At 43.0% G+C, this 12,065-nt stretch overlaps 1 protein-coding gene across 11 annotated transcripts in view; it reads left to right on the top strand.

Annotated features, from left to right (window-relative positions):
- Positions 1-12,065, top strand: part of LOC102414663 (carboxyl-terminal PDZ ligand of neuronal nitric oxide synthase protein) — a 359,817-nt gene that overhangs the window by 253,199 nt on the left and 94,553 nt on the right. For 8 of the 11 annotated variants that reach the window (XM_045165981.1, XM_045165977.1, XM_045165980.1 and 5 more), the window contains one exon: positions 5,737-5,810. In XM_045165981.1, coding sequence (XP_045021916.1) covers positions 5,737-5,810 — 74 coding nt within the window. The remainder of the gene's footprint in view (positions 1-5,736; positions 5,811-12,065) is intronic. The other 3 variants (XM_045165982.1, XM_045165978.1, XM_045165987.1) reach the window with 1 other exon arrangement.

The following is a 12,065-nucleotide window of genomic DNA, read 5'->3' as shown; positions in this document are numbered from 1 at the left end:
GATGAGTTACTTTGGCCTTTGCAAGGTGGTTGTTTTTTTTTTTTTTATTTTAATTGTTTAAGAAGTCACCATTGCTTTCAAGAACATTAATAAGGGTGACAGATTTTGTGGTGTGCTTCCTGATAATTTCCAGTAGGGATAGGAAATAAATGGAAGTACAGAGTTTTCCTCCACCTCTGGGTTCCTAGGGAAGGCCTCCAAAGATGCCATATCCATTTCTGGGTTCCATATCCTTGACTCTGTTTTCTGTTCTTGGCACTATTTCAGGCAGACTACCTCTGAACCAGGCTTCATTCCCTGCCAGGGAATTTTGGAATAACAGAATGGCTGTAACTTTTCATGGAGGACTGGATATTTACACTCATTAGATAAAGGAAAGAAAAGAATCTGTAGTTAAGGATGTGCTTGCCTCATCCAGTGGTCTTATAAAAGCATGCACTGCAAGCCCATTACCCTGTCTCTCTGTTGAAAGTGAAATGCTTCCTGACACTGGAGCGTGAAAACCTTTGGTTCGTTCCATCACGTGGAGTAGCAAAGAGATGTGGAGTCTAGAGGTAGACAAGTTGGGCTTTAATTGCCACTGGACTAGGTGGTCTTGCAGGGGAGTAAGTTATCTTCCTGAGCCTCATTGTTTGTCTTGAAAGTTGAGGTCAATTTTGATAGTATAAGGGAAGCAGTATATAAAGTTCGTAAGTGGAAGAAAATACTTTTCTTCCATATCAACTGGGAAATTTCTGGTAAGAATGAAAAAATGAAGCAGCTAAATATGACTTTCCTGTATCTTTCCTTTTTTACTTTCTCACTTTGTGTTATTCTAGGTCCTCCAACAATTAAATGCCAAGACAGGATTACATGCCCGTGGGAGAAAGTGTGGAGGCAAGGCTGGCATAGCTGTCAGGCTTCAGTGTGGGGCTGACTCCAACTGAAGGAGAGCGGAAGGAAGGAAGGAAGGAAGGACGACAGGCTGGGTGAAAGAAAGTCTCTTTGGCTCCAGTGTGGTCCGAGGAAGGTTTGGCAGGGCCGCCAGAGGGTTCTGATCGTCTGTCAGGGGGATCCCTGTGTCTCTGAGGACAGGCCCGCTCAGAATCCCCGCACATTGATCATTGTCTGGGAGTGGGGCCCCTGCGTGTACGTAATGATGGATTTCGAATGCCGCACCTGGGGGCCCTGGGTTAGTTACACTTCCTGTAATTGGAGGTCTGTGGGGCACATTTATGTGACAGAATCTTCCTTTCTCTAGAAAATTTTTATTAGCCAGTATGTGAAGCAGACCCTTCCTTCAAGTTAAGCTGCTCTATCTCATGACTTTTTAATTACCTTGGAGTGTGGAATACATTTTTTAAAAAAGAAGAAAAAAAGTAGGGAAGGGGAGACTGCTGGGGTGGGGAAAGGCGTAGAGAGGGATGGGCTAATAAATTAAATCAGAGTTCTCTTAAAAGGCTCAACAGTGCCACAGTGTCCTTTGTAGGTACAGAGGGGACAAAGAGTAGGAGAGAGGAGTTATACCCCAGTTCTGAATGTGTGGCAAAATGCTGGACAGCTGCCCCTAGGGTATCAGTATGCTTCGCTCGATATGCTCTGCCCACTCGCATTTTTATCCCTGTTCCTTTGTATTTATGGAGCTAGTGAGGAGGCAGATCTTGTCCCCTGGGCCTTGCTCAGTGGCCTCAGTGATGTTACTGCTCGCGCTCCCAGTGGTACCAGTAAGGCCCCCCAGAGCCTGGACTTCAGGTTGAAGCAGCCTGAAGACCAGTCTTGCTCAGTCCTGCCAGTCCTCCCAGGGCTGTTTGCAGGGTGCTTTTTCTTCCAAAGTATTCGGAGGTGCCGCGGGCTCTAGAGCAGCATCCCCCGCCTTCCCTCTTCCTCTTCTCTTCCGTCCTCTACCTCCTTTTCCACTCTCGTTTCAACATGAAATGTCTTCATTTCCTAGCATATTTTGGAGACCACAGCTCATTGAGGACAGAGAGTAGCAAAACTGAAAATTTCCTCCCAAAGCTACCAGAACTCAAAGCCCTTAATTCCAAGCACTAAAAAAGAAGTGGTTTCAGGTATAATTTGGAGCTCTGAGTTTTCTGAGGACAGTTAAACTGAATTTGGCTCTAGTTATTATTCAATAATATATCTCTCTTCCACAGTTGAAGCCAAATTTGATTATAATCCCATAAAGGTAGGTCATTAGCTTTTCTTTCTCTCTTTAAAAATATTTTTTTCCTGAAAATTTTTTCCTTAGAAGACTATTAGAAAAGTGAGGGAGAAGGTTGATCTCTGTGTGTGTTTTTTTTTCTCTATAATGTTTGGAAAACGGAGGAGATGTTTAAAACAAGTTCAGAGCAAAAAGGAGAATCAATCCCTCTGATTTAAGCTATTCAGAAATACATTGAGTCTGAATTGTACCAGAGCACCCTTACTGGTCAAAAACTCAGGAGAACTTGAGTCTAGTCTTGAGCGGCTATTAACTATGGGGACACCTTGCTCAAGAAACTGCACTGCTCTGGGTCTTACTTGAAAGATGATGGAATAGGAAGGATATGCAATGTGTGGGGAGGAGTAGAGAGCCTTTAGTTCTCAAGGTGTTAGAACATCATCCAGACATTGAGGAGACTAGGTCAAAATGCTCCAATCATATTTGCCTCAGGTTCTTGGAATAACTGAAACATTGTTGAGTCCTGTCTATGCTCCAAACCCTTTGAGTTATTTTGATAATTTATTTATCCCTTCATAGACTGAATGTATTCATGCAAGGATTACTGTAGTTGTTTAGTTGCTCAGTCATGTCTGACTCTTTGCGACCTCATGAAACTGCAGCATGCCAGGCTTCCCTGTCCTTCACCATCTCCTGGAGCTTGTTCAAACTCATGTTCACTGAGTCGGTGATGCCATCCAACTATCTCATCCTCTGTGGTCCCCTTCCCAAGGATTACTACAAGTAATGCAAGGATTATTACAAACCTTTAAGGGGAAATATAATGGGATTTTATGACTTTTACTTAAGTGGATTTTAATGGAATTTTCAGAAAAAGAAAATTAATACGTGAAAAGATGTTTGTTTATTTTTTGGCCAGGATTTTCCATATGGATACTCATATCACTTTAAAAAGGAAAGTATTTTCTGCCTGCTGTGGCCCCTTCTGATATTCCTCAATAAAATAACATAAGGTTCCCTGGGAGTTGGGAGTCCTGGGAGTCCTTCTCTTCAGATCTTCCAGAGAAAGAAAAATATTTATTCTGTATTATTTGCCTCATTATTCTTTCCTTTTGATGAAAGTGTTAGTTGCATACCTTAGACTTGCAAGGAAGAGTCTTGCCCAGATCACTTTCAGCAGAGGCTTATAGCAGGCCAAGAGGAAATGTGGGCGGGCACACGATGCTTCCTCTTCCTCAGGGGTGCAGTCCTGAGAGGAAAGATATACACCTGCCATTACTGGGGGCTCTGTCTAGGCTCCATCTAGGACCTGATAGTCTCCAAGGAGAGGATTTGATTGGGTGGAACTGGGTCTTCTCAGGCTTCCCAGGTGGCATTAGTGGTAAAGAAACCAATGCAGGAGATGCAAGAGACAACAGGTTTGATCTCTGGGTCGGGAAGATACCCCTGGAGGAGGGCATGGCAACCCACTCCAGTATTCTTGCCTGGAGAATCCTTTGACAGAGGATCCTGGCAAGCTGCAGTCCATGGCATAGTAAAGAGTCGGAAACAGCTGAAGAGACTTTGCGTGCACACACGAGTCTTCTCGTCACGGAGCTCAAGGGCTGGGCAGGTCTGGCCAGCCCCTCTGTGACACTTGGCCTTGCTCCTGTGCAGGCAGCTGCTGATTCTGAGCCCCATCAATCATGGCTGGTGAGCAAGGCTGGTTCATCAGTTGCATACAGTGTAAGCCAAGTCACCCACACTCAGAAAGAACCCTCTTTGAGGTTACTTTCCTCTGAGAGGGGCAGGGGTGTGGCAGCTTCTCGGACCTTTATGGGCTTTTTGGTGCATTGAGTTATTAACTCTTCTATTAACTTTGAAAAATGACAACAGAATAGCAAGGATTGTAATGAGTAGACTTTCCTGATAGTGAGCACACTGAAGCTGGATTCCCTCAGGAGCAGAGCAACCTCACTTGTTAGCCCGCCCAGTATTCGGTTCACAGAGGCTGTTTATTGAGCAACACCAGGAATGGGTCCTGGCCAGGGACAGTGTAATGGGATCCCCATCAGCTGGCTGTCTTGAGAATGTCAAGAGACCCTCCTGTGCCAAGCCCAAGACTCCAGAGGAAGTATGCTGAGATTCTCCTATTAGGAATTTCACTTTATGCCTTTTCTTTGGTGTCGAAGAATGGCTGTCAACCCTAGGGTCACATCGCAATCACCTGAAATGTTTGTTAAAGCTGAAGATTACTGGCCTCACACAAGCTTACACTCATTGTCATAGGAATGACTCCAAAGAGTTGGAGCCCTGGCATCTGGAGTTTTGTAAAAACATACAAACCAGACTTCCACTTTTCAGATGGGTGCATTTTTCTCTATTCTTCCTGCTAAAGTACAGCTGAAAACTCTGACCATTATCTGTAAAACAAATGTTAAGATTCCGAAAGGTGGAGAAAAGGCAGCCTGGCTGGGGACGCAAGGAAGGAAACAGTTGTGAGTTCCCTGAGGTTAGTTTTCATCTCGTATATCCCAGACTCAGAGTCAAAAGAAGCCTGCCACCCAGATATGACACTGGAAACAGACACAGAACCCAACAAAGCCTGCTTTCTCTCAAACCCACGGAGGAGGGAAGGGGAGGCATAGCAAGGCAGAAAACTTCCAGCTGGAAAACAGAAAAGCTCCCCCCACCCCTGGCCAGCAGACTGTGAATGGCAACCTAGACTCTCCCCTTGCCAGGAGTAACAAGGGGCTCCAGACTCCCCTGCTGGGAAGAGTGTGGGACTTCAGCCCTGCGAGCTGGTAATGAGCCCCCCTCCCCATGTTCTCTTCCCTGGAGAGCTGGGAGTGTTCCTCCCAGGTGTCCTGCACGCGCTGCCCTGACAAAGGCCGGTGAAGGTGGAGCAGAATTCTCTGCCCCTGCACTGCAGGTGTGCCTGAGGGCTTGAGGTGGCTGCTTCCCCCGACGTGGCGGGTGCCACTGACTTCACCAAGCGTCTGGGGTCCCAGTATTGCCCTAGAGTCCTCTCCCCCTACCATCCTCTGTCCCCGTCCCTGTCCGCTTCCTCAGCTGCTTAGGGGCCCATCTCCATTGTGTTCACAGTAGGTTAGGTTCACAGCCAGGTGAATATCGTATTTTGGGTGACTATAAATGTACTAATTAGCTTGCCAGGCTTGCGTTCAGCCTTTTCCTCTGCTCCTGAAGGGAGGGAGGCTGGGGTCCACGTTGCACATGGATTTGACAGCATCATTCAGTCTCTGTGGCAGGTCCTTTCGTTCTCCCTGCTTTTCTTGCTCCACTGGAGTGATGTATGATCTTTTTTCCTGGTTACTTCTCCACAAAAGTATGATTTAGATAGACTGTGGTCCCCTGAGACCCTTTGGCTCTTGCCTACTCTCTGCACCCTTGAGAGACCCTCTCCTAAAGTGCTTGAAGGAGACACATCCGACCCGATAGTTGACATTTTCCACTTGTCCACTTGGAGCAATCCACTCCAGGCCTCTTAGAGGGAACAAGGCCAGAAGCAAATGCATGTGTTTGCATAAGCATTAGTAGCTCAGTGTGTGCCCTGGTTCTGTAGCTGAGGACAAGCCTAACTTATTCATTTACAGCTTCTTTTATTGCAGAAAAAGGAGTGGACGTGGGATGAGAGCAAGATGCTGGTGATGCAGGACCCTATCTACAGGTAAGAGCCCAGTCTCCAGGGTCCACCGGTCATCTCTTGGAGCCATCTGTCGGCGTGGTATGTCCAGACAAATAAAAATAAATTTCTCCTTCCCCGTCCTGAGACTTGTTGTTTCTATAAATGTAAGTACAAGAAGCAAATCTGCCATATCTTTTAGAGAGGAAAATTCTTCTCATAATTGAAGGGTTTCCGCTTGATGTTTAATCCAACTTTTTTAGTTGTAACTTGAGACCTTTTTATTTTGTATCTGTTATATTTTAACAGAACTTTCGTGATTGTACGTATGTTGATCAAAATGAGAGAAGTGGATTTTTCCATTACCCTATGCTTATAATTTCCCACAGATAATCTGCTCTGCCTTTCTGCCCCTTCAGAAACTGAGCATGGCTAAGGGGGCTGTGTTCGTTTGGGGCAGCCGAAAGTCACAATTAGAGTCCATAGAAATTGCTTTCACGGTGAGACCGGTGTTCCTACAGAGATTAGATGACTGCCATCCATGTGTGCCCCGGCCAGAGGAGTGCCTGATGGGGATACATTCACACAGCCGGGGCCTGCTGGGACCCACACCGGCTCTCCGCTCACCTGTGTCATTGTTCTGTCCTGGGTCTCTGCTGACCAAGCCCTATCCCCCTCATCCTCCTTCCTGTTTTTTTTTTTTTTCCACTGGGGAAAGGGTATTAGCTATTCCTTTGGGATTTGGGGGTTCTAGATTTAAGTTCTGATTTTATCTCCTCTCAAATTACTTGCCTTGGTTGACAAAATGAATTAAGGTTGGAACTCACCTGAGAAGTCAGCATTTATGGTGGCCTTGCCATCTAGATTAAAGAGTAGATAACTGTGAAATGGAGTTTCCATTCATTCAAACAAATATACGCATTTAGAACACTTAGCCTGGGTACTGTGCTAAGTAATTTAGTAGATGACTAAAATAAGTCCCTTGTTCTTAGGAAGTTTTAGTGAAGTAGGGAAATGGAATCCTGAACAAATCCTTGTAGTACAAAACAGTGTGTCTGACAAAATGAATTTCATTCTCTGTGTTTCTTTTGTACTTGTGTTTGTTGAAATAATTGTTATGAGTTATGCCACTTAAAAATGTATCTTTTACCACTAGACTATGAAGCTCTTATCAGTGAAGATCTGTGTTCAACTCACTTTCGTATTTCTAGCACCAAGCCTGTGTCTGTTCTCTATGAGGCTTTTAGTAAATGTGTGATGGGTAGATGGATAAATGTATTGAATTAATAATCCAAAAATGAACTTAGGTGTTATGGCGATTCACAGGAGGGAATGATCCCTTTCTACTTAAGTGATAAGGAAAGGCTTCAAGAAACAAGTTGCGTCAGAATGGGGCTTGAAGGATGTGAATGGACAAAGCTTGTCATTTGCACGTTGCAAAAGGAAGAGTTTCTTGGGTTTTACTATTTACAGTGGCATTATATACATATACATTATATACATATAAAAGTGACCTCTGTGTGGGTGCTGGGCATGAACTTTAATCTTGCCTTTTCCTGGTTTGAAAGAAGAAACTTTCCCCAAAGTTTCATATCCCAAATAAGCTGTTGCTTTTATTTATTCTTTTTTGGGGTATAATTGACATACAGACATAGAGCATATTTAACGTGAATTGTTGGGTAAATTCTGACACATTACATTTGACTTCTAGCACTGTCAGCTCAGCCAAGATACTAAGCATATGTCCCCCCAAAGTCTCCTTGTGCCACGTTGTATCCTTCCCCTCTCATCCCTCCCTGCCCCGTCTCCCTTCCTCCATCCCCAAAGTCCCCAGGCAGCTACTCATCTCCCTTCTGTTATTGGAGATGAGTTTGTGTTCTCTTGAGTTTTGTATAAATAGAATAAAAAGTACATAGTACACAGTGGTACATGTACCCCTGATTTCTCTTGGTCTGGCTTCTTCCGTTTAGCATAATTATTTTAAGATGAACTCCTTGCTGCGGCATGCATCAGTAGCTTATCCCTTTTTATTACTTGTTTCCCACTGTATGGGCTTCCCAGGTGGGGCTAGTGGTGAAGAATCCACCTGCCAGTGCAGGAGACGCAGGTGATGCAGGTTTGATTCCTGGGTTGGGAAGATCACCCAGAGTAGGAAATGGTAACCCACTCCAGTATCTTTGCCTGAAAAGTTCCACGGACAGAGGAGCCTGGGCGGCTGCAGTCCACAAGGCCGCAAAGAGTCAGATACAACTGAGCACGTTGAGCGCTTCCCACTGTATCGCACGGTTTACTTAGCCATTCACATTTAATGTGCATTTCGGTGATTTCCGGTTTTTGACTGTTACTGTGAAAACTTCTACAACTGTTGATATACAGTCTTTCTGTAGAGATATGTTTTTATCTTTCTTGGGTGCATACCCAGGAGTAGAATGATTATTTGTTAGGTGTATGCTGAGCTTCTTTTTAAAGTGAATTTTAAGTGGTTATCTCTTTGGTTGGTAAATCTCAGACTGACTTTTAAGGTATGTCTCTTTATTTTTTGGCTGCACCATTCTTTATTTTTATTTATTTACTGACTGTGTTGTGGGGGCATGCAGGATCTTAGTTGCTGCTCCTGCTGCTAAGTTGCATCAGTTGTGTCTGACCCTGTGCGACCCCATAGACGGCAGCCCACCAGGCTCCTCTGTCCCTGGGATTCTCCAGGCAAGAACACTAGAATGGGTTGCCATTTCCTTCTCCAATGCATGAAAGTGAAAAGTGAAAGCGAAGTCTCTCAGTTGCGTCCGACTCTTCGCAACCCCATGGACTGCAGCCCACCAGGCTCCTCCGTCCATGGGATTCTCCTTGCAAGAGTACTGGAGTGGGTCGCCATTTCCTTCTCCAGGATCTTAGTTCCCCTACCAGAAATAGAACCTGCGCCCCCCGCAGTGGAAGCACAGAGTCTTAACCACTGCACCGCCAGAGAAGTCCCTGTTGGACTTTTTATGAAATTGCCAAACTTTTTTCTAAGCGATTGTACCACCAGTACCTTCACACCTCTGCCAGCATCTAGTATCATCGGTGGTTTACCCTGCATATTGGCCTAATGTAGTATCTCACTGTGGTTTTAATTTGCATTTTCCTAGTGAGTAACGATGTTGAGCATCTTTTCATCACATGTGCCATTTGTGTATCTTTTGTGAAGCATCTGTTCCAGTCTTTTAGCCCATTTTTAATTTAGGTGTTTTGCTTTCTTTTTAATGAATTTTGAGGGTTCCTGATAAATTTTGAATCAGTTCAGTTCAGTCGCTCAGTCATGTCCGACTCTTTGCGACCCCATGAATCGCAGCACACCAGGCCTCCCTGTCCATCACCAACTCCCGGAGTTCACCCAGGCTCACGTCCATCGAGTCAGTGATGCCATCCAGCCATCTCATCCTCTGTCATCTCCTTCTCCTCCTGCCCCCAATCCCTCCCAGCATCAGAGTCTTTTCCAGTGAGTGAACTCTTCGCATGAGGTGGCCAAAGTACTGGAGTTTCGGCTTCAACATCATTCCCTCCAAAGAAATCCCAGGGCTGATCTCCTTCAGAATGGACTGGTTGGATCTCCTTGCAGTCCAAGGGACTCTCAAGAGTCTCCTCCAACACCACAGTTCAAAAGCATCAATTCTTTGGCGCTCAGCCTTCTTCACAGTCCAACTCTCGCATCCATACATGACCACAGGAAAAACCATAGCCTTGACCAGACGAACCCTTGTTGGCAAAGTAATGTCTCTGCTCTTGAATGTGCTATCCAGGTTGGTCATAACTTTCTTCCAAGGAGTGAGCGTCTTTTAATTTCATGCTGCAGTCATGTCCTTTATCAGGTATATGATTTGCAAATATTTTATTCAAGTCTGGGTTGTCTTAATGTCAGTAGTGTCTTTTGAAGAAGTTCATATTATATCATTTGTGCTTTTTGGTGTCATTTGTAAAAAATCTTTGCTAACTCAAGGTCACAAAGATTTTCTTCTGTGTTCTCTTCTGGAAGCGTTATAATTTTAGACTTTATGTTTAGGTATATGATCTATTTTGAATCAATTTTTATGTGATGTGAGGAATATATCAAAAGTAATTTGGGGGCGGTTTTGTTTTGTTTTTGCTCTGCAAATGAATGTCCAGTTGTTCCAGGCTCATTTGTTGAAAAGATTGTTCTTTCTCCACTGAGGTACCTTTGTTGAAAATCAGTTATCCGTATCTGTGTGGTTTATTTCAGAACTCTTTAATCTGTTCCATTTATCTAATTGCCTGTCTTGATACCAGTACCACAGTGTCTTGATTGCTGTAGCTTAACAATCATTGAACTCAGATAGTCTTAGTCTTCCAACTTTGTTCTTTTTCAAAGATTTCTTCCCAATTAGTATTAGTATGGTATATCTTTTTCCATTCATTTTTTAAGAAGAAAAATGGGTTTTGGTGGGGAGTAGAAGACATCAAAGAAATCTTAAAGTGAATTTTTCTTTGGCCAACCCCCACCTTAAAAAAAAAAAAACAAAACCCTCCATACAGCACACTTTTTGGTTGTAGATGTGTTGTGGATATCTTGCTGATGTATCAAAATTTAGCAGCCTGTGTTTATGAATAAAAGAATGAAGTTTTCTTAATGCTATTCCAGTTTGCTAGTTATTTTTCCCCCCTCCTATGTTTTTTCCCTCATGTATTAAATTATGTTTTAGTCTCTGTACATGTGTGTATATATCTATGTGCTGTGATAGATTAAAGAGGACATTTGTCTAAACTGTGTGTGTCCCTTTTTGTCATCAATAACATTTATTATCATGATAATATATAGTAACATTTACAAATGAACTTTTTCTTGGGTATAATTATTTTCCTGCCCTTAAGGAACAACTCTGGTTGGATTCAGTAGCGTTGTTGAGGAATACACAATTGCTATGCCTTTGATTACCGTCGCATTCACGTTAGGAAAACTCCTTTATGGTAAAAATGTACTCTTCCTAGTTAAAAGAAATGACTTTGCGGTAATGAAAAGTAATAATGAAGTAATAGAGTTTTTGTTTTTTATTGAGTCAGAGTTTCAGATTAAATCTTTTGCATCCCTCACATAGAATAATAGAATCATTTTTTAAATTGTGATGAAATATATATGTGTGTGTGTCTATATATGTGTGTGTATATATATAAACATAAAGTTTGCCATTCTGTCCACTTTTAAGTATACAAATGAGTGGCCTTCATTACATTGACTGTGTTGTACAATCAGCATCGCTATCTGCTTCCAAGATGTTTTCATAACTCTAAACTTTGCACCCATTAATTACAAACTCCCTGCTCCCTCTCCTTGAACCCCATGTAACTTACAGTCATGAGCTTTAAGAGGTTAAAGTACTGTGGTGAACATCTGGTTCGTTTCCCCTCCATTCCAGGATGGCTCTGTTTCTCTAAAGTATTTGCTATTATGGCATTCTTCATTCAGTGAAGGCAAATGTCTTTGTTTATGTAATTTTTGTCCATTTATCCTAGCTCTCTTCTCTGGAGCCATGCATATATTGATCGTATTTCCCTAAAGTATCTGAAGCCATTCTTCATTATATTTTTTCTAGACTTCCTAATTTCAAAACATCATATTTCTTCATAAAATATGTTAGAATTTAATGTTCCAGATGTTGTCTTAGTGTAAATTTAGAGGCACAGTTTTATCCTCATGATATAGAGTTTTGCATTTGTTTTTTAAGAATTAGATCATAATATGTTTTATTCATGTGTTAAACAAGCTGTGTTAAGTCGTACATTGTGGTGGATTTAATTGTTCAGAATCCTTAGGATATTCACAGTAATTGCTTTCAATCAAGATTTTTTTTACCCTTTCTTTATTTCTGCAGTTTTCTGCTTTATTTTTTAGCCTAAGTACATAACTTTACATGCACTATTGTTAAATTACATGCATTTCATTTGAACCTATTATTCGGAACTTTTGGATACTTCTGAATCCCAGAAGCAGGTAACTATGACAGTTATGGCATGAAGGATTTGTTACAGGATTTAGGGTCGGGAAGATCCCCTGGAGAAGGAAATGGCAACCTTGTCCAGTGTTCTTGCCTGGAGAATCCATGGACAGAGGAGCCTTGCGGGCTACAGTCCTTAGGGTCTCAAAGAGTTAGACACGACTGAGCGACTGACATTTTAGACCTACACAATAATGGCAGGAGCCGGGAAGTAAAAGGTCCAAAAAGGACCAAGGCGGTCACGAGCCAGTCCTGGTGTGGGTTGGAAGTCAGAGCACGCAGGATGCTAGGTGCTTTCGTGTGTTAGAGTGGAGTC

The sequence above is a fragment of the Bubalus bubalis genome, chromosome 6 (genome assembly GCF_019923935.1).
Source record: "Bubalus bubalis isolate 160015118507 breed Murrah chromosome 6, NDDB_SH_1, whole genome shotgun sequence".
In the NCBI taxonomy this organism is placed as follows: domain Eukaryota; kingdom Metazoa; phylum Chordata; class Mammalia; order Artiodactyla; family Bovidae; genus Bubalus; species Bubalus bubalis.
This window is presented reverse-complemented; position numbering and strand designations above follow the sequence as displayed.